This window comes from Balaenoptera acutorostrata, chromosome 14, assembly GCF_949987535.1.
Source record: "Balaenoptera acutorostrata chromosome 14, mBalAcu1.1, whole genome shotgun sequence".
NCBI lineage: Eukaryota > Metazoa > Chordata > Mammalia > Artiodactyla > Balaenopteridae > Balaenoptera > Balaenoptera acutorostrata.
The window spans coordinates 38,059,125-38,082,097 of NC_080077.1; the positions used below are offsets into that span (position 1 = coordinate 38,059,125).

Consider the following 22,973-nt stretch of genomic DNA (forward strand, 5'->3'; position numbering starts at 1 on the left):
TTTTATTGTACATTCATCAAGCCAAAAGATTTTTAAAGGATCAAAATAATTTTCTTTATAATATAATTACTGAAAACTAGATAGAAATTGCACCCTTTTTTACACTTGAGCATTGGAAGTCATGTGTTCTAGGCAGTGCCTGGAGGTAAACATATAGACAGGTGATCAAGATAATGATAATGCATGGGAAATATCAATCTAAAGCATCTTACTCAACAAATATTCATAATTGTCTGTGTGTGAATGACCACAAGTAAACAGACCTAACTGGACAGAGAACTGGCCCAAATGAGCATCTCCTCCAGGTTGTTTAGTAGTCCCATGAATGTTCATGATAAGCATGAGTCTACTTGGATATAAAAAAAAGGAAAGTAGTTCATATCTTACTCACTGAGCAAAAAGACTAAAATTAGAAAAATTATCTATGGTAAGTCTGCTTGTTTTTTAGATTAATAAAGGCACTTAAGGAGTTGTGGTCAAAATACATAAAAAGACATAAGCATTATGGAAAACAGTTTATTAGATGCTTGAAAGATAAGCCTTATCTTCCAGAAGATATTTGTAACTTCACATCCCCTTGGATTTACATGGCTTTGACCAAAACTTGACTTAGGGCAGAATTCCCTAAAATGAGTTGCCTGGAATTGTAATTCCCTGGAATATTAAGATTTCTTATGAAAAAAGGTTCCGTGTTCAAATGTTTGGGATATTAACTATAGTTTTAGTTTCTGTAAAATGCCTTAACATCTACAGAATGACTACAGGCTGTTCCCAAGTTAAGCCTGGCCCACCCAAAACATCTGGAGACCTTAGATAGCCCCAAACCTTATTCTCTGACAGTCACAGTGAACATGAATTTCATGGGGACCTCTTTCAAACTTAGCCAATCCTAAACCCTTTTACCCTGCCTTGTCTGGTCCTTTCCCTGGAAACCACAATAAAAACACTTGCTTACAGTTCTGCGTGTGTGTGTGTGTGCGCGCTTCTCTCTCCTCCCTCCCTCTCTCTCTCTCTCTCTCTCTTCTCCCTCTCTCTCTCTCTCTCTCTGCCTCATGACCCACGATGGTGCTTTCCCTGAGTGGCCCTGTGTGGCATGCTGTGTTCTCCCTAGGGAACCGTGAATGTAGTAAAACCCTTTTTGGTTTCTCTCTTTGATCTGCTTCTGGCCTCACTGTATCTTATCCAACACAATATGGTTAAAACAAAACTGTGGATTAGGACAAATTGGACATACTTCTATACTGCAATACTCTCAGAGATGTTAATACATAAATGTGCATTCTAAATTTTCAGTGTCAAACTTAACTTGGCTTTGGAATCTTTTTTGAGCAGTATAGCTTATGGACTAGCGTTTCTGGGATCCCACTTGGGAGGTACTATTCTGGAGAGATACCGATTATCTGTCTAGGAGACTTGGTGTGTCAGTATTTTTCTGAAGATAAAAATGCAGACATCATTGTGAAATAAAATCAAACATTATAGTTTAGAGAAAGCTCAATTCCCATATGGAATTTAACCTATAGACTCATCAAGGATTTGGCACAAAGACACTGAATGGTAATAGCTGAATGAACTTAAATAGTTTGTGGAGTCCATACATTTTAAAATCCATATATCTTTTACCTTTCCTAATATTTACCCTTCCAAAAGAATAAATCTTTTGGGCATAGGACAAGTGCTTACTAGATATCTTCTCCTGCATCTTCGTTAAGCACCTCAAACTCAACCTTTCCAAACTGAACCAATTGCTGCATCCCCATTCTACTTTCCTCAAGTGACATTTCCATCTAGCCATTCACTCATATCAGAAATTCAGAAATCTATCAGTCTCTTCCTTACGCCTTACATAGTACCCATCCATGGCCCATTAGTCAGTATTATTTTTATGTTTGATAACATATCTATCCTCTCCCTCTCCAACACTGGTCTTAGTCCAGACCCTCATCATCTCATATCTCAGTCATTTTCACGGTGTCCTAATCTGTCTGTCTTTCCTTAATCTCGACCCTCCCATTCAAGTCTCTCCTTCATACTGATACCATTATGTTTTTTCTGAAGTGCATTTCTGATTGTTACTCTCTTTCTATTAACTGCCAATTGATTGGCCATCATGCTATACAAAATAAAGTCCAGACTCCTTACTTTGTCATAACCGTTTTTCTACTATCTCATCTTTTCCAGTCGTCTCTGGGTACCCACCTCTAGCACAGGATATAATTCAGTCATATTAACCTGACTGCTCTGCCCCCAACATGGAAGGCTGTGATATGTCTAGGTTCTTTTCCACCTTTTGCCTGGGATCACCTTACTCCCGTATCTGCTATCCAAATATCTATTTATTTTGCAAGACCAAGCTCAAGAGTGTCCTTCTCTATGGAACCTTTCCTGATTCCTTTCCTATCTCCCCACACCATACACTCTACAGAGTTTTATTATACTTATTTGTTCACATGTTTCCTTCCCCTACAAAATGCTTAATTCCTAGAAGTAAAAGACTGCATATTACTCATCTATTTTTTTTATAAAGTTATTTATTTATTTATTTTTGCTGCATTGGGTCTTTGTTGCTGCGCGCAGGATTTCTCTAGTTGTGGCGAACGGCGGCTACTCTGTTGTGGTGCGCGGGCTTCTCATTGCAGTGACTTGTTGTGGAGCACAGGCTCTTGGCACGCGGGCTCAGTAGTTGTGGCTTGCGGGCTCTAGAGCGCAGGCTCAGTAGTTGTGGCACACGGGCTTAGTTGCTACGCGGCATGTGGGATCTTCCCGGACCAGGGATCGAACCCGTGTCCCCTGCCTTGGAAGGCGGATTCTTAACCACTGCACCAGCAGGGAAGTCCCTACTCATCTTAAAATATCCCAAAACTGACATAGCACTTGATGCATTGAGGAGTGTTTTACAAATGCTTATTTGTAAAGGACTATCATTTCCTTTTGCAAACAATATAACCTATGCACTGTATATTCCTAATTTTACATCATGTGTGAATATGATTGAGAATGTGCCTCCTCTAAATGAATCACATGATACAGCCTCCTTCTTTCTAGTATGACTGGAAAGTGAAGAAGAAACACATATTTCTCTTTGAGTATTTTCCTCAAATCATCCTATAACAGAGCAGTGGATCCTCATCTTTTCCTCCACTGTCTCAACAACCCCAATCATTATGAATATTTTTAGAAACCAAGAAAAATGATTCCCAGCTCTGATTTTTCCTTAGAATAAATATAGCTGTATGGGCAAGTACCCAGAGAGCACTGAAGTACTTTTTCCAGTCCTCCTATTTCAGATCCTTAGGGGGCAAGGAAGGAGTGAAACCTTCTACCTGCCGATTTTTAGAAGAGCAGAGGACAGTGGAGCCACTTAGAGGCTTGTGAGAGGGTACCTCCATCTAAACTCTGGATCAAGCAGTAGTGCTGAATGCTGAGACTCTGACATAAAGTTCTAGCTATTTCTATCAAATTGTAGGAAAAAATAGGAAATATGAACATTTGGTTTCATGAAGACAAATTTCTTGAATTAATCTGAAGTCAGTTCTTGTGAGAATTTTTGGAACTATTGCAAATTGTTGATTGTTGGGATTTGTAGTCCTGGGTGAAACTGATTAGTTATCTATATGCTGGATACTTTTATGAAACACATTTTAGCCTAATGGGTACAAAGGGCTTAGTCCCTATTCTAATGATGTGTTAAGGGATATTATCTGAGAAGTAGGAAAGCAGGTAAGAGGCAGTAAAGAAGATGCTCTGAACTTGAAAGAAACAGAATAGAGCTTTAATACTTACAGCTGTCCTCTTCTTCAGTTATACATTTCACAACATAACAGGCGTAGATGAACCCTGCCAGCTGAAACAAAACAAAGATGCTTTAGACATGTGGCAAAGGCAACAGTACTGGATCTCACTGGGGGAGCGACTTTTCAAAGGCATGTGGTTTTGACTAGATTCAGTGTTCCAAAATAGTTCATCAGACTGGATCTGGACTCCAGTGTGGATTCTTGATTCGTATAATGTGCCTTATAAATGAATATATTACTCTGTTTTCCTTTGTTCTGCATTTATGTGTAAGATTTGTTAATTGCCAGGCAATCTACAACAAGTTATTTTAGGTCTAGAGGAAAAATAAAGAATTATGGCCATTCATCAATGGATTAGCATTTGCATTTGTGCCAATCAACTTCTAATTCACTTTTCATTAGCCCAGAGCCTAAGATTCTAAAATTGGACTCCTGCTGACTATCAGAAAAATGTTTTGAGAGAAAAATATTAAGGAGATTCCATGAAATGTTGCCTCAACACTTTGTAAGTAAGAAAAACTCTTATTTAGACCAGTAACAGGAACCAGGACATACCGAGTATAGTTAAGATGACATGATACAGAGGAGCAGCGGGGTGGATAACTGTAAGGAATATCACAGTGCATTTGACTGGGATTGCACACATCAGAGCATCCTTTCTGAAACATGCAGCAGAGGTCCCTGTGGTCAGGGAAGTCTTTGCTCGCTGAAATAGTATCTGTGAAGGAGCACAGTAAAGCCCTTTGATATGTGTCCCCTCAGATGGTGTAGTTTTGTATTCCTTCATATAAGTATAACTATTTAGTCAAATAATGAGCACTGGTATAAGGAAGCAAACGAATTTCCTGATATGTGGAAAATATTTTTTCCAAAATAATCCAGTGTGGAGGAATCCTTAAAGGCATGTCCTCAGGACAGTGATGAAAATTTTTCACGATGACATTTCAGACCGGCATTGATCCTACTGAGTATTTGGCATTGGGGAAGGGAACCTTGGGAAAAAGGCTGCAGTCTTCAATCAGGAAGCTAAGGTACAGGGCAAAAAGTTGCTGCTGTGATAAACCTAATGAACTTGTTTTCCATTAGCTGACAGATTGCAATATTTCTGGAAGATGTGAGTGGAACATTTAAAGTCAGAGGGTACACTGATAGGTATTTAATGAGAAGAACTGTTTGGAGACAGAGGTCCGGTTAAAAGGAACTTTAGAAAATCTTTAGTTTGAGAAAGAAAGCACGTTCTGGCAGATTCTAGTTCTTTTCCAAAGAGATCTGGCATGAGATAAAACAGTGGTTTTCCTGGCACAGAAACAGTGACCCTGCTTAAGAGAGAGCAATGAATGAGAAAGCAGACTTACGCAAAATATTCTTCACAAGCTTTTGTTTTCAGATCCTGGATGAGAGGGACAATGGACCCGCTGCCCTCCCACCCCCAAGTGTAGTATCTGAACTACTACACATAGTAACAGAGAGCTAGATAACATACCACTGATGCTACGTTAGCACTTAGGTTTTAAAAAATGTTAGAAAAGTCATCAAATAAGCATTTTTCTCTTTGAAGTATCTGTTGCTATTGGCAATAAAATTGTGATAGTAAGAACAATCTCCTTATATAATGGAATCATCAGGTTACTGTTTTTATGGGACTTATTTTTAGAATACAGGGTACTATTAAAAACCAGTGTATCCTATTTGGCTTTAGCAAAGATATTGATTTGACCAAACAAAATCACACGGTGATTTGAGCATTTTCACAGATAATGGAGAAACAGATTAACACTTCTTAATCTTTTATCCACCAAGGCCCATGAAAATGCCTGTATCACTAGGTCACTGAGTGACCTAGTCCCATGCGTACTCTGTCATGGGTGCTGGATCCGACTGTGGCGAGGTAAAGAGGCTATGGGTTTGGTTAAATCCCCTGGGTACTGCCTATATCTCCCCTTCTTCCTCCACAGGAAGGCCTTACCATTGTGGCTAAATGCCATAGATTTATCAGTAGTTTATCTCTTCTTTTCAGTTTAAAATACTTACTACTTGAATTATCTACAAAGCAACTTTTTTCCTAATCACAAACTTTTCTCTTGATTTTCGCTCATCACTTAATTACTTTGAAATGAAAATCTAGGTAAAGAACATTGATAAATTCTGAGATTCAGGGCCAGTGAGTTCAAACTTCTCATTAAAGTGTCACTAGAATCTAGGTTATTAACTGTACTCCTCTCCCAGAATGCAGCCAAGGCACTGTATTTTGCTTACCAGTGATCTTTTAATTGTATTCGGTTGCATTATTTAACTGTCAGGGGAGTGACTTTGATATAAAAGTAAATCCTGCTGCATTTCATTACAAAAGCTTGCTGATTAAGAGAACTTCAGCTTTTAAATTGGTCACCTCTAAATACAAATGGAAATTGGTTTCTCCCAAATTAATCAAGATTCATAAACCTCTGTTACCTTTCAATTTTCCTACACCAAATAAATTTCTAATTTAATTTTTACTCCCTCACAGCAATTTATAAATTTACCTACAGAAAAGCAGTTTCAAAGAATTTCTTACAGCTCTGAATACTTCCTATAACATGCAACTCTGTTAACTGCTGTCTGGGCCACAAAGATGAACCAAGCCAGGGTTTCCCAACCTCAGCACCACTGACATTTTGGGTTGAGTAACTCTTTTTTGTGGGCTGTGTTATGCATTATAGGATGTATAACTACTATGATCAAGACAGTTGATAATTGAGATAATCCAAAATGTCTCCAGACATTGCCATACATCCCTTCAAAGGCAAAACTGCCTCTTGTTTAGAGTCACTGTTTTAGACACAGTCTAAAGGATTTTGCAGTCTTGTAGCAGGGGTACACATATAATTGTACTTTAAAGTAGATTAAGATAAGTGCCAGGAGGAAGGAAGAAAATTGATTGTCTCCTAACTGACAAACAGTAAACTGGGTGCTTTCACGCGTTAGCTCATTAATCCTCACAACTACCTTTGGAAGAACATTATATGTATTTTTGCAGAGGAGAGGTAAAATGGGCCTTGCTTTTCCTGAGCGAGTTCATCAAGCAGGGAAGTTATAGACTGTGTTCAAGGAAGAGCCAGTCCTTCCATCTGTTGAGAGTTTGTGGACCTCATATTAGAGCAACAGAAATAAAAGCTGTGAAGACAGATTAGGGCTATAATCAGAGGGCTTTGAGTATGTATCAAATTGCAATTCTAACTATGTAATTTTCTATATAGTACACTTAAGGAGCACCCCATCTTCTACTGAAGAAGTATAAAATTTTTCACAAAATACAAATCCTTCCTAATGTGATATATAGTCCCTGTCTAGCCTCATTTCCCACCACTCCTTGTCTCAGAATTGATGCCAGTATTAAGCTGTTGGTAGTTTGCAGACATATATCAGGTGGTTGCCCTCTGTTCTTTAACTCTTTAACCCCTTCTGCCAACAAAGCATGCGAATGCCCTACATCTCCTCCCTTCCTTCCTTGCTCAGCTCTCCACCTTTGAGTAGTTCTAACTCAACCTTTAAGACTGAGTTAAAGTGTTGCCTTCCCAAAGAACTGGCAGTCCATTCCCAGGGTAGGTTGTAGGTTGGCATTTTGGAGATTGACCTCAAGAGATGGGGGTGGAAGGCTTTGAGAGGGAATAACAGGGGAAAGGTGAGAACATCTTCCAAGTAGAGCTCAGACAACCTATGGGAAGATGTGGATTATGTTCAGAGAGGAGCAAGAGGCCCCATTTCAGAGGAGTTTGGGCAATGTGAAGGGGTGTAATGGTTCCCAAGGTAGGAAACAGTGACCCACATTGTCATAGTGGATGTGAATACCTGGAATTAAAATAAAATTATTTTATTCTGTTCCTTATTTAAAGATGGCTTAGAGTAACAATGAAAGATACCAGTGGTATTATACTCGACAAACATATAATTATCCACTTGTAAAAAACCAAAATATTACAGTTGTCTTAGTCTTTGGCATTCAAAGCAGAACTAAGCCTAAATCTTTTTATTTTTATTCATCTTTTCACCTTGATACATCTAATATGATTTGTTCATTTCTAATTCACTTGATAGGGAATTATATATCATCTTGATATCATTACTGGCTGAAAGGAAATGATATTTTCTCTCTATAACTAAATCAGATTAAAATTCTTTTTTGTATCTACAAACCAAATTATGACTGTATATCCCAGAAATTCACTTAGAAGCTAATAGATAAGAGGAAACTGAAGCCTTTTGATAAGTTTTTAAAAAGATTTAATTGGGGCTTCCCTGGTGGCGCAGTGGTTGAGAATCTGCCTGCTAATGCAGGGGACACGGGTTCGAGCCCTGGTCTGGGAAGATCCCACATGCCGCGGAGCGGCTGGGCCCGTGGGCCACGGCTGCTGAGCCTGCGCGTCTGGAGCCTGTGCCCCGCAGCGGGAGGGGCTGCGATGGTGAGAGGCCCGCGCACCGCGATGAAGAGTGGTCCCCGCACCGCGATGAAGAGTGGCCCCCACTTGCCGCAACTGGAGGAAGCCCTCGCACGAACCGAAGACCCAACACAGACAAAAATAAATAAATAAATAAATAAATAAAGTAGCTATAAAAAAAAAAATTAAAAAAAAAAAAAAAAGATTTAATTGTAATAATTGAAAATGTAACAGCCTTAGTGTTTAAAATACTATCTTTTGGACTTTTTTTCAGGAAGTTGGAGTAGACATACTTTTCCCTAACCCTCCCACTAAATATTGCTGAAAACCCTGGACATTATATATATAAAACACACATAGGAAGACTCTGAAAGATGGAAAGAAGGTAGACTGGCTAGGAATCTTGGGACCCAAAGAAGGACATGGGAGTGAGTTTCCTATTTTTCTTTTGTCTCATATATACCATACTTGGGGCTGAAGAAGCCCACGACACAGAAAGGCCAATAGGCACAGATAAAAGAGCCCCAACAAAAGCTTGCTCTCTCTAACCAAAGGACCAGGAAAGGGACAGCCTAACAAGACAGAAAAAAAATTTAAGACAGTAATAGCCCTCTTTAGCCAATGCCACAGAAAAAACTGGAACCCCACTCCCCAGCCACAGCAGCAAAGAATAGGGAGTCAAGTCTTCCCTCCTGGCCAGGCCGTGGTGTCTGAGAAGTGAGGCAGGGAGCCTGGACTTTCATTCCTGCCAGGAAGGAGGAAGTCCCCCTCCGTAGTGTCTGTAGAGACCCCCCAAAGGGAGTCTAGACTTCTGGCCTCACTCTGTAGTAAGAAGGCACCCCCTCCCTTCCCAACTGGGGTGGTGTCAGAGGAGGCTTAGTGGAGAATCAGGACTTTCACCAATGCCAGCAGTAATGAGGTCAATCCCCTGCCCCTGTGGTGTCAGATGAAGCCAACTGGGAGCAGTAACAAGGCACTCCTACCCCTTCTAGCCATGGAGGTACCAGTGAAGGCTGAGTAGAGAGCAGCAACTTCCACTGTCTCCAAGCCTTAATGAGAAGCCCTTCCTCTCTTGAGTATCAGTAGAGTCTGAGTGGGGAATCTGGACTTGTAACCCCTGCTCGGAAGTAATGAGTCAGTGTCTCTCCTTCCCCTGCCAAAGGAGCACCAGAGAAAGCCAGCTAAACAGAAGATTTAAGAAAGATATAGAGTCTCATAATATAGTACCCAAAGTGTCCATGTTTCAGTTTAAAATTCCTCACTGTATCAATAAGGATAAAGTTTTCAACATGAATGAAAACAGACAACCAGTGGAAGCTAACACAGAGCTGGATGCAGATGTTAGAATTATCTGGCAAACATTTTAGAGTAAAAAAAAATGCTTCAGCAAGAAGTTATGAACACACTTGAAATGAATGAAAAAAAAAAGTGTCAGCAAAGAAATAGAAGATATAAAGAAGAACCAGACTGAAAATTTAGAACTGAGAAAAAAAATTCAATAAGCAAAATTAAAAAAACTCAATTGCAGAATGGAGGAGACAGGACTGAATCAGTGAACTTGAAGATAGAACAATAGAAATTACCCAATATACATGAGGAAAAAAGTAGACTAAAAAAAAAAAAAAATGAACAGAGCCTCATACAGCCATAGGACTATAATACAACATCTAACATTTGTGTCATTGGAGTCCTGAAAGGAAAGGAAAAAACGAGCAGTACTGAAAAAGTACTCGAAGAAATAGTGACTGCAAATTTTCCAAATTTGACTTACGTATTCAAGAGGCTGATTGAAGCCCAAACAGGAAAAACCCAAAGAAATTCATACTAAGATTCACGATGGTCAAAATTTAGAAGACCAACTACAAAAATCTTGGAAGGAAAAAGACAGAAATATTTATGTATAGCCATTCTGGAAAACAGTTTGAAGTTTTCTTAAAAAAACTAAACACACAACTGCAATATAACCCAACAACACACTCCTGGCCATCTATGCCAGAGAAAGGAAGATGTGTTCACACAAAAACCTGTACACTAAAGCATATAGCAGCTTTATCCATAATAGCCCCAAACGGGATGCAATCCAGATGTCCTTCATTGAGTGAACTGTTCAACAAACTGGCATATCTGTATTATGGAATACTACTCAGCAGTACAAGAAGGGACTAGTGATACATGCAACGACTTGTATAAATTTCCATAGAATTATGCTGAGTGAAAAAAGCCAGTTCCCGAAGGTTGTATACTGTATGATTCCATTTACATAACATTCTTGACCTGACAAAACTAGAGAAATGGAGAACAGATTAGTGGTGGCCAGGACTAGGGAAGGTGGGGTGTCACAGGGAAGTGGATGTGGCAACACAAGGGATTCTTGACTGCACCACTGTCAGCGTCCTAATGGTGATATTGTACGATAGTTTTGCAAGATGTTACCATTGGGCAAAACTGGATAAAGGGTACACAAGATCTCTCTGTATTATTTCATACAATTGCATTATGTATTTCACAATTATTTTCTATGTATTTCTACAATTACTTCACAATAAAAAGATGAATTTAAAAATAGTACATTCTAGGCAACTGTCATTTATGTTAAAAGACCTTTTGTATTGTTATTATAATTTCTAAATTTGCAAATATATTTAAACAAGGTAGATGTACTTGTTTTCTTAAGTACAAAGACACATTTTAATTCTGAGCCCTTAGATCAACATAGAAGTTCACAATAGTTTTTTATGCTGATACAATATAGAATTATTATTCAACACTCCTTTTTTGACTGGGAGTGGAGATGGGGGTAGCAAACACTATTTTTTAATCTGCAAATGTCTCATTCTCAAATAGATTTGTGCTGTGTTTCATTTAAATCATCTATTTTTGTTCTGAATTCATAATTCAGATGTTATAAGCCCATGCTTTTTGTAATATGGATTTGAACAGAAGGATATTATACGCTTACAAAATATACTTTTAAGTTGCAGATGATTTTACTTGCTCTTTTGCATCTTACTCCATTTACGTATTTCAAGATTGCTTTAGCAAAATATTCTAATATGATTATATCAGTGTTATTAATGAAGGTCTTTTATATGAAATACTTTTTATGTAGACTGGTGTATCATTTCAGTTGTCCACCAGATGATTCTTATCCTAAACTATTCCAATGGCTGGGCTATTAAGGAGCATGTTGCAAATTTTCTTTGCTATGAATAATCCAGGTGCAGTTATCAATCTACAGTAACTCATGGAGGATTGCCTTTAGGGCTGTTGTGAACTTTCACAGCCTACTGAGTCAGAAAAGCTTTTCAGAGGATCAGAAACATATCTTAATACCAGCCTTTAGGTATTGTGTCGCATCACCAAGCATGACCGTATTAAACACTTTTTAAAAGATTAAATAAAGGTAGACAGACGTATGTGCAAACTTGCCTTATCTTCTTAAGGCTGGGAAATGGACTGAACTGCATGCCAACGCTGGCTTAACCAATAATTCCCATTCTAAATTGGCCTCTGGAGACTGGTAGATTTCTTCAGGCCAACCTTACCAAAGAGTTACCTGGGTTCAAATGAGTCTAACGTATTAGTAAAGCTGGAAGAGCAGGCAGGGTAAAAGACGACTAACAAAATTCAAATGTCATCATGGTTAATGCCTCATTCAGAGTTTAAACATCCCATTAATTTTAAAAACTGTACTGAGAGCAGTAGTTCAACCATTCTGTACATCTGCCGTTTGGGAGGTGACCAAATAAATGGCTGATCTAGTGCAATAGAACTGCCACAAGATACCTTTAATTTTTGAGACAGGACCCATAATGGGAGTTTGTAACCAAAATTGTTCATTGAAAATAACTGGCATTATGTTATACACCTAAAACGAATACAATGTTATATGTCAATTATATCTCAATTAAAAAAAAGAAAATGGGGCTTCCCTGGTGGCGCAGTGGTGGAGAATCTGCCTGCCAATGCAGGGGACATGGGTTCGTGCCCTGGTCTGGGAAGATCTCACATCCCACATGCCGCAGAGCAACTGGGCCCGTGAGCCACAACTACTGAGCCTGCACGTCTGGAGCCTGTGCTCCGCAACAAGAGAGGCCGCGACAGTGAGAGGCCCACGCACTGCGATGAAGAGTGGCCCCCGCTCGCCGCAACTAGAGAAAGCCTTCGCACAGAAATGAAGACCCAACACAGCCAAAAATAAATAAATAAATAAATTAAAAAAAAAAAAAAAGAAAATGATTGGGAAATGCAAAAAGCAACCTGTCAACAACACGCTACTATTTTGGTAATAAAACTAAGTTTAATAATAAAACTAAGATTGTATACATGTCACAGGTAATAGGGCCCCTGATTTATTTATAGTAAAGCACTTGAGAAAGAGAAATGCTACAATGTTCTGTAAAATGTAAACAATCAATACTGTCCAGTAGCAACTTTGAACAAAGTAAGTACATGATTCTTTTGTGAGCAAATGGTACAAATAGCATAATTTTTGCTCAGAGATAATAGGGACCCTAAAGCAAAAGTAGTTTTACAAGTAAGACATGCAAAAATAAATTAGCCCATCTTAGGTATGTCGACATCAACAGACAGGGTTAAAAGAGTTCAGTGTGTTTCATTGGAGGGAGTGTGCTGTTCTAGAGATGGCAGTGGGAGTACAAGGCTAGATTCTTCTGAAGAGACTAGGAGAATTGTACTGCAATACTAGTTGCAAAAATGACCTGTGTTTTTAAAAAAGGTGCTAAAACTATATTAACATTTCTCTCTTTTTCAGAGGTGCTAGATCAGAAGATAAGGAAAATTTGGAATATATAACATACTTGGTGCTTCAGCACATATCACACCATGATAGTTCAAGAAATCATGAATAAGATGACATTGTAAGAATATGTATATGTAAATGTATAGTATGTGCATGGAGACTATGCACTGGATCTGTATCTGGTTAAAGACTTAGACTCTGAAAAGAGCCGCAGTGAAGAGATCAGTTTAGAACTGGAGGGCAGTTTCAATAAGCATGCTTCAGGTGTCTCACCCTAAGTCCTATTCTGCATGTCGTTTTAAAATTCTTGAGCAAGAACAACAATGATCTGATGATCAAATTCTGTAATTATATGGAGGATGCCTAAACTAGCAGTGTGGTCCTTGGCTAGCTGAAGAGAATTACTGTGTGTAGAACAAGGGAGGTGAATAGCCCCACTTCCTTCTCGTCTCATCAGTCAGAATACTGACAGTGTTCAATGCTGGTACCACAGCTGACGAGAGATACTCAGCAGAATTGTAAGCACACTGTGAAGGGAGACAGAGGAATGAGATAGGGTGAGTGAACTTCCCAGCTCATAGAAAGTTCTTTACAAACACGGTGAGGATGGTGATGATGATGATAGAGAATTTCCCATGCAGATTGATGGTTGACTGCTTCCTGGGGACATCACTGAAAACCCCATGACCTCTGTGATCACTTCCCTTCAGAGATTTAAAAAATAAGTAATGAGTAAATTATCATTGTTTAGAAATAAAAGTTGGAAATAGTCCATTCATATGTTTTCTGTATAAATAACATTTCTGTATAATTTCTGTATAGTTAACATTTAGCAAAGAGCAAAGTGAACACATCTACCCATGTTAGTTTAGTAAATATTCTGTTTTTCCATGTGAAAGTAACTGTGATGAAATATAGCAGGCCATTTAATATTTGGGCGATGGTGAAAAAGACATTGTCTTCGGTCTCTAAGATTCTGTCTGGTCCACATTTCTAGGGGAATCTAGGATCCTTAGAATAATACTGCTGCACGTGTGTGGGCACAAGGCCTCTGTTTAGGCAGAAGTCATTCCTTTCAATAGGATACTAAGTAGATTAGACTCCACTAGAGACCTTTCTGGAATTGACCAGTTATCATCTTCCAGACTAGAAGTTGATTTCCATTTAAGTGTTTCTTTACAGAAACAGGAGCTGAGTCAAGAAATACAGCCGGGACTCATAAATCTCACTGGGCAAACTACAAGTCTGACATCAAACTCTGGAATGTCCCCATGGCTTGGAGGCATATGCTGTCCTCTCACAGCGCAGAATTTTAGTCCAGACTGACTGGTTACGTGGTGGGAGGTGTAAGAGAGTTAATGTTATTCAACTTGGATGAACCTTCATGAGGTGTTTCTTCTTTTGGCAGATAATGAGTATCAGAAAAAGTGTTAAATGACAAGCTCATCATTATAAAAAATTATTGATTAACTTTACATAAAAATGATGTCAACAAGAATGTGCTCTCACTGTAGTAGAAAAGATAAAAAAACCAAAAACTAAAAAGGAAACATCGGCATACCAGCTAGAGAGAAGAGTTGCTTCAAAATGTTACAGTAAACCTTACTATTAAGGTTTTGAAAATATAGTTAAATAGGAAGCTTAGAGTAATCAGTCCCTTTACCATGACATCTGTGGGAATAAGCTTTACGCTCTATGAAAAGGTATTTTATGTAGCATTCAATGAAGCTTGCTTCTGAAGCAAAGTACTTTCTGTAACATGTGGCAGAGGAAGATGAATGGGAATGAAGGTACTAACAGAAAAAGAACCCCCAAGGGGAATAAGATGTGGATTGTGGAAGACACAAATTTGAAGACCAGTTTCTTCCCAAAGCAATTTTAAAAAGCACAAAACTGAATTAAAGTGTCATGTAAAAGACCCGTCAGCTCTATCCATGTGCAGCAGGGTGATCTAGTTGGATTGAATAACTTTGGAGTCAGAACTTGGCCATGATTGGTGTTCTTCACTGTTCCTCTCTTCCTTTCTATCTGAGTTACTTTCTTTTCAACCTAAATCCTAGATTATCTTCTTTCTACATAACACACAGCCAATATGAGGGTGAAACACACAGCCAATATGAGGGTCAAGGACTTCAGAATAAAAGGATTTCATTAATTAATGGTAACAATTGTTACCACTTGGGAATATATAAACTAGGAAAAACTGCAACTGTATTTGTGTGTTTTACTTTTTCATTTTTCAATGTTTAAACTTCAAACAACCAATCATCTAACGAACCCCTCACATCCTGGGAGGTAGAAAAGGAAAGACTAGTGATTACTGTTCAAGGTAATAGCTAGCATTGTTGAAGTGTTCACTATATTCTGGGCATATGTTCACATCTTTATGGCTATTGTTCTATCTATTCTTTCCAGAACCAAGGAGAGATTTTCCATATTACCCATGATTTACAAAAGAGAAAGCTGAGGCTTGAGGGAATTAAGTGATGCTCCAAGATTAAGAGATAGTAAGAACTTGAATCCGGGTCTACAAACCTGAAATACTATGTTTTTCACTCTTACATGGTATTGTTAACTTATCCAACTGGCAAAACTGACTACTGTCGCATGAGGGAACATAAGATTCTAAAACTCTGAGTGAATTCATATTCAGAAAGAAAAATCCTAAAATTAAGTTCATCGACTTTTCCAAGTTGAAATTTGAATATAGAGGATAGTATTGAGCTTTGGATTAGCAGAGGTTGGAAATCAGCAAGAAAAAAACTGGCTCAGCTATCAGACAAACCATGGAGGAGTTTAATGCCACTTGTGGGGAGCCTGGGGTGTGTAGAAGAACTGGAATGTTCCTCCCACCCATTTAATTACCATTTCAGTTCTCTTTCAGTGATTCCAACGCATCATGATTTTGTAGTCCTCCTCTGAATTGTTTATATATGCTTCTACACACCAGAGTGGGCTTCTTATATTAGAATATATTGGTGAGCCACTAATTACCATCAGTTTACTGTTGGTGAGCAAGGCAAGCCTCACATTAGGTGGATGGTCATAGGGGCGGTATGGTTCTAAGAGCCTGAAAATCTAATCAATGGCTCTCCTTGCTCATATGATAAAGAATTAATACCAAAGCATTCAAGAACATGTGTGATTTGGCCCAAGGTTATCCTTCCAGCCCCAACTCTTGTGGCTCCCCTTTACTCTTCCATATTAAATCTCCAGGTAGTTACCCCCATATATATGACATACTGTTTGATACCTTCATGCTTTTGAATATGGCATTTTCCTATCCAACAAATAAAATTTAACACCATATAGTGAGTGCCTACATGCAGCATGGGCTACTTCAAGACTACTTTTCAGGGAAGTATTTCCCAAATGTCAAAAGGCACATAGGTACTCTCTGCTCTGTACTCATATAGCACCCTGTTAAATACCTATATTATACAACTTAATTAATATTATTGGAATTCTTTTTTTGCCTATTAACTCTTAAACTCAGCTATGAGGATTCTCAAGACTCCCCATGAATATTTCTATGATCCCAGAAAGATCCCTCTTGCCCCTGTCTTGTCACCATTCCTTCCATTCCCACCCCACCCACCAGGCAACCAGTGTTTGGAATTCAGTAACCATATAATAATTTTGCTGGGTCTTGACTTCATACGAATAGAATCATATTGCTTTGTGTGTGGCTTCTTCCACTGAGCATACTATTTTTGGGATTAATCCAAGGTATTGCATGTATCAGTAATTTAATCTGTTTTATTTTCAACCGGCATTCCATTGTATGAATATTCATATATCGGTTAACTTTTGCTACATAACAAACCACCCCAAAATTTAGGGTTTGAAAAAACCATTCATTTTTTGCTCATTGTCCTGTGGTTTGGCAATTTGGGTTGAGTTCAGATGGGCAGTTCTTTTGCTAGACTTGGTTGATTGTTAATCATCTAGGTAGCTCTTTTCCTTGGTGTTGGCTGATTGTTAGTTGAGGTGATAAGGATAAATGTACCACATATTTGTAGTCTCACATATTTAATCATCTATCAGGGAAATCTGGCTTGTTCAAACTGATGTGGCAGATTCCCAGAGCAGTAATAGTAGGCTGAACTTTTCAAGTCTCTGTATTATTTTTGATATCATCCCAGTGTCAAAATGAATGGGTTACCATTATAGCAAAAATCTCCCATGATACCACAATTTACTTATCAGTTAACCTGTTGAAGGAAATTAGGGTTGCCTCCATGTTTGGGGCACTATGATTAAAGCTGCCCTAAACGTTTTCTACAGATCTTTTTGTGAACATATATTTTCCTTTATCTTAAAGAAATACCTACTAGTGGAATTGCTGGGTCATTGCAGGTTAGGAACCTGGCTGAATGGAAGTGGTCTGGGCCTCTGGAAACAATTAGCAGGGAGAATAAACAGTGGTTTCTTCAAGAATATAGATTGCTAGTATCCAACTTTTATCTTTATTTTTTTTTTGGTATGTTTGTACAATGTGATCATCTTCCCAGTATCTCATTATACCCTAAACTTCAGTAAAGTTTCGCTATGCATTCTTACATTAGCAGTCCTTTGGGGAACTAAAGGAATCAGGATAACAATGTACAAAGATGAGATGTAAGGGGACAACTGAGAATCCAGTTAAAAGAGTGGAGTTGGGGTGTCAAGAAAGGCCCTAAGATTCTCCCAGTGATACTGCAGAATACATTGTGTGTGGGATGGGAATTTGGACTATTTTTTAATCCCAAAGAACAGGTTGATCCCAGTAGATGGAAGGCTTTCACTGGCAAATGAATAAGCATAATGCCTAGCACTTAGTAAGCTCTCAAAGATTAACTAGTTTCTATTTCCATCTAGTTCCAATCTTGTATCTTGGACTAATTTGAATAATTATACTTTAGGATTTCCTGATTAAATAGTGACAGGAAGTTATGTTTCATATAGTTTACAGGTCAATGTGAAGATAAATGAAGTCACAACTATGAATGTACTTTGAGCTCTTAGGAGAAATACCCTATGATTTAACCATTCACATCATCTCTAATTGTTCATCAGACTCAGATTCTATTCAACCATCCTCCTCGAGAAGGAAGGAGGTCTTTTTATTTCTTTTTTGTTCCCAGATGTATTGATGGTCTCAAGTGGTTTCTGTTTCTGCTCCCCACCTTTTCGAACTGTAAGGATGTAGAAGTTGAGAACTGTCATCTAATTTAGAGACTTTTATGGAAACACCTTTTAAAATTGAAGTTTAGACATATGGATTAGAATTGTTTCTCTTATCTCCCCAAATTTTAAAAGTCCTTTAAAAGGTATTTACTTATTCTTTATTAGTAAGTATCATTCATATTTCTGAGCTCTAAATCTTCCTATATTTATATTAAACTAATTCTATCTGGATTACGAGTTCTTATTTTCTCCCTCTATTTATTATATCATTAAAGTTTTCTCATTATACACTTGTCAAAAATTATCAGAGAGAGTACAACATTGATAACTCCATTAAAGAAACAAGAGGGAAGAGAAAACAAAAGAGGGGAAAAAAGAGGATTTGATAAGTTTGTAAAGATACGAGGAAAAAAAAAAAAACTGCTGAGAATGGCCCCCATGCAGGGATTTTTAAAAAATTCATTATTTAGAAATTACGATCCAGATGCTGTAAGAACCATGTTTTTGTTTCTTTAATTCAGCATATTCGTATTTAAACTGACTTGTAGTTTTTTGCCCCTAATCTGGGAAAATACATTTTTCATTCCATTATATTATTTATTATATTAGAACACACACAAAGGAGCATGCTCTTCAGAGCCACAGCGTCAGCTCAGAGAGGGAAAGAGCAGTCTGCTTTCTTCTTATCTTTAAAGATGCTGTCATTATCAGTGTTCTCCCAGACAAGTGAGGCTTGATGACTACCTTCTCATTTTACCTTAATGACTTCAAAATTGTTGAAACCTCATTACTGAATGTTACTGCTGTGCACGTGTGTATGAGTGCCCGTGCGCGTGTGTATATGAATGTGGGTCTGAGGAGAGCAAGAAATGGTAAGCGATGGCATTCTGTTGATTTTCATGGTCTTTTATGAAGGTTGACTGAGTTCTGAAATTAGTCTCCATCTGCTTCTGCAGATCAATTTTCTAAAATTCAGACAGTTTAATAGAGATGTTTTTCTACACCTAATTTCCCCCCTCCAATTCTTACGTCCCCACCTAGAATTTGTTTGTGACTAAGTGTAATTCCTTCTAAATACCTTTGTTCAGATAGCTGATTTCCAACTATTTGCACCTTCGCTATCCCAGTGGTATACCATACTCAGTCTTTACAGCTTCCAGAAAAGCAGGTAGACTTTGCTGTTCCTCGTCTCTGATGAACATAGTCAATCTGAGAGTATTAGTAAATAATAAAATTAGCATTTTATTATGTTCATACACAAACTCTTTTACTCCTCACAATCTTCTTATGAGGTAGGTATAATTATTACACTCCCTTTGTAGGTGAAGAATTTGGGTTATAGAGAAGTTAAATGACTTCTTTGAAGTCACCTGCTATCAAGCCATAGAGCTGGGATTCTCATCCAAGCTGGCTACCTCCAGAATACATGCTTTTAACCACTATTCTATGCTGCCATTCCAACCTAGGACACTAAAGACTGCATTCTCCTTGGCACTATGCCTTTTTAGAATAGCCATTTCATGAACTAAAATTTGTCCCTTGAAATGCAGCTGGTTAGGAAAGTAAGCACAAGTAAGTATCAAAAAGCATAACTTTCTTTCTGGCCTTTAACATTATTTATTTATTAAAAACTTGAATTAAAGGGAATACATTTTCTTATTTAAATCCTTAGGCAATTAAAAAATCTGACCACACGGTAATATATTTCCTTGATTACATCTTATTTTGAAGAGGTAAAAATTTCAGGCTCAAATCAACTATTTCTATTTCTTAGTCACAATTAATAGGCCAAACACCTAAGCCTCTAATCTAAGTTTCATATCTACATGTAAGATGAAATAAACTATGATGAAGATGAAATATAGACACCCAGCAGTAGAAAAAAGGGAACTTAAATTTCCTAAAGGTAAAGTAACTGAGAAAAAAATACTGGGCACAAACATACATGAATAATTGTCAATATAGAGTTCCTGTGGTTTGAAGTTTGGTACTCTATTATTGGAGAAATTCTTTTTAAAAACACAGTTTTATCTATTAGAAAATATGGTATAATAGAAAGATGTTTTAAAAAAAATACATTGTATAATAACACAGTTCAGGCTTTATTAAAGCAGAAGTGCAAAGGAATACGAGGCTATGGTAGGAACAAAATGCACAGCCACACCCCCAGGAGCTTATACTGTTTGGAAGGCAAGGGAAACAGACACACACATACAGACACACACACACACATCACACACTACTTGAAAGGTAGAAAAAAGGACTGGAGGGATGGTGTACTTTTCTACTGCCTTTCTGTGGCTATGACTTCTTTTCCCACTCTAAGGGGGTGTATTTAGTGATTGGAGGGTGGATGAAGAAGAGAGGTAAAACAGTCTACTTCCTGTTCTCAGTTCTTCTAGCCTAGAATTGCAGCTCTGTTTCAAACTCAATAATGTCTCAAGTATGGTGTGTCTGGTAAAAATTGAGTATAGTGTGTAGTAAACCCCAGGACACTGGCATTCTTAGAAGAAATCCAATGCTATACTATTGGGTAGAAATATAAAGTCCATAGTTTTGCAAATATATCTGTGGAGGCTTAATGAACAACGAAGGAAAAGTTAGGTTTAATCATTTCTTACAGGGTGGTCTGATTGTGAACAGAGATCTCTCTGCATTGTCTCAGAACAAAAATTTCCCCAAACCAAACTGCAAATGGACTCAGGAGGATGAGATTTGATTTTCTTTCCTGCCAGAGATGCCAGCTTTAGTCAAAAGGAGCAGAGTATTGAAGCTGGCACAGCAAGTGGGGCACTTTCACGTTGGTTACTGAATCGTCCCAGGCTGGACCACTTCAGATTTCTTTTTCGGTCCTCTTGGCCTTGACTCTTTGGATACTCTGAGTATTTCAGCAGCTTGACCTTTCTAAGAGGACAGAAATGTTCAGGATAGTAAAAGGGAAAAAAATCTTTATTTCAATTAAACCAGTGTCAAGAGTGTTCTGAAGCTGCCCATTGCAATAACCTTGACTGATACAGCTTGGTTCCTCACAGTTTATCTTAGCTAAGATGGTAGTCACTGCTCAAGATGAATGAATGATTGAAGCTATGAGCACTTTCCCACTTCAGAGATAATGTCTGTTTATATTCACATGGAATGATAATACCTTTTTCATGATAAATTGCGAAGTTCTACATGTAAACAACTATATCCTATTCAAAGAGTTTTTTGGGGGGCGGGGGGACAAAATGGGATTAAACAAACAAAATTAATGTATTGTTTCCTGGGCGGTCAAAGTTTCCTAAATACTTTAGAACTTGAATATATTGTTTGGAGATGACCTCAATTTATAATGTAGGTTTTTAAATAAAAAAATCTGCATCAATTTCTTATTTAAGCCATTAATCCAATGGGTGAAAAATAGAAGTTCCTTTGAGGAGATGAAAGGCTGGCTTCATACCAAGAAAGCTGCAAAAGAAGGTTCAGGATGACTTGGCCCAATTAGTCTCCTGGAAAATTGGCAGATGCAGAACTCACTTCTGAGTTCCATTCTTGCCTGTCTCAAACACTGTCAAATACTTGCTCTCGCCTTTATGGCTCAATCCATTGAATACTTAATATTAACAAATCCTGTAGTTAAAAGAGATGAAGCATTTTCTCTTCATGGAAGTAAAAAGTGCTCAAATCACTTGCTTATAAAATATAGACTGAGTCCTTTCCACATGCTATGCCCAAGTGTGGTGGGAGTATTAAGAATGAGAGATCAGGAAATGAAAATTTTCTCTTCTGTTCCATCAAGAGTTGGGAAATTTACTTTTTAAAATAATCATCAAATTCCTTGACAGAATTTCTGGAGCTCCGTACTTTTCTTTCCAACTGCACCCCAGGCATCTCCCCTTGGGTGTCCTAGTAGACCCTGTAAACTTTCCATGCCTCAAACTAAATTCCTGCTCCTCTCTCTAATACCTGAGTTTACCCACAGCCTTTCTGTTTCGGGAGATGACAATGCCATCCTTTTACACGTTAAATCCGAAAGCCAGTGGAGACCTCCTGGACTCTTCTGTCACACAATAGAACAAATCTGTTAGGAAATACTGTAGGATTTGCCTCTAAAGAATATCTAGAGTCTGATTACTTTTAACCTCTGTTGTCTCCCAGCTCCAAGTTGCCATTTCTCTCACCTGGATTGCTGTAATAGTCTCCTAATTCATCTCCCCACTTCTACTCATAATTTACTTGCAACATGGCAGCCAGTGTGACCACTTAAGAATGTAAGTCAACCTCAAGAAACAGGAAACATCTCGAATAAACAACCTAACCTTGCACCTAAAGCAATTAGAGAAAGAAGAACAAAAAACCCCCAAAGCTAGCAGAAGGAAAGAAATAATAAAGATCAGATCAGAAATAAATGAAAAAGAAATGAAGGAGACAATAGCAAAGATCAATAAAACTAAAAGCTGGTTCTTTGAGAAGATAAACAAAATTGATAAACCATTAGCCAGACTCATCAAGAGAAAAAGGGAGAAGACTCAAATCAATAGAATTAGAAATGAAAAAGGAGAAGTAACCACTGACACTGCAGAAATACAAGTGATCATGAGACATTACTACAAGCAACTCTATGCCAATAAAATGGACAACCTGGAAGAAATGGACAGATTCTTAGAAATGCACAACCTGCCGAGACTGAACCAGGAAGAAATAGAAACTATGAACAGACCAATCACAAGCACTGAAATTGAAACTGTGATTAAAAATCTTCCAACAAACAAAAGCCCAGGACCAGATGGCTTCACAGGCGAATTCTATCAAACATTTAGAGAAGAGCTAACACCTATCCTTCTCAAACTCTTC

At 38.0% G+C, this 22,973-nt stretch overlaps 1 protein-coding gene across 4 annotated transcripts in view; it reads right to left on the bottom strand.

The window, feature by feature from the left end:
• NKAIN2 (sodium/potassium transporting ATPase interacting 2) overlaps positions 1 to 22,973 on the bottom strand; it is a 994,258-nt gene that overhangs the window by 22,755 nt on the left and 948,530 nt on the right. For 3 of the 4 annotated variants that reach the window (XR_451808.2, XR_009005207.1, XM_057527951.1), the window contains one exon: positions 3,784 to 3,844. Coding sequence is in view for 2 of the 4 variants with exons in the window: in XM_057527951.1 (XP_057383934.1) it covers positions 3,784 to 3,844 (61 nt within the window). In the remaining 2 variants the exon portion in view is untranslated. Of the gene's footprint in view, positions 1 to 2,727; positions 2,795 to 3,783; positions 3,845 to 22,973 lie in introns of those variants that run through there. The other variant, XM_057527952.1, reaches the window with a different exon arrangement.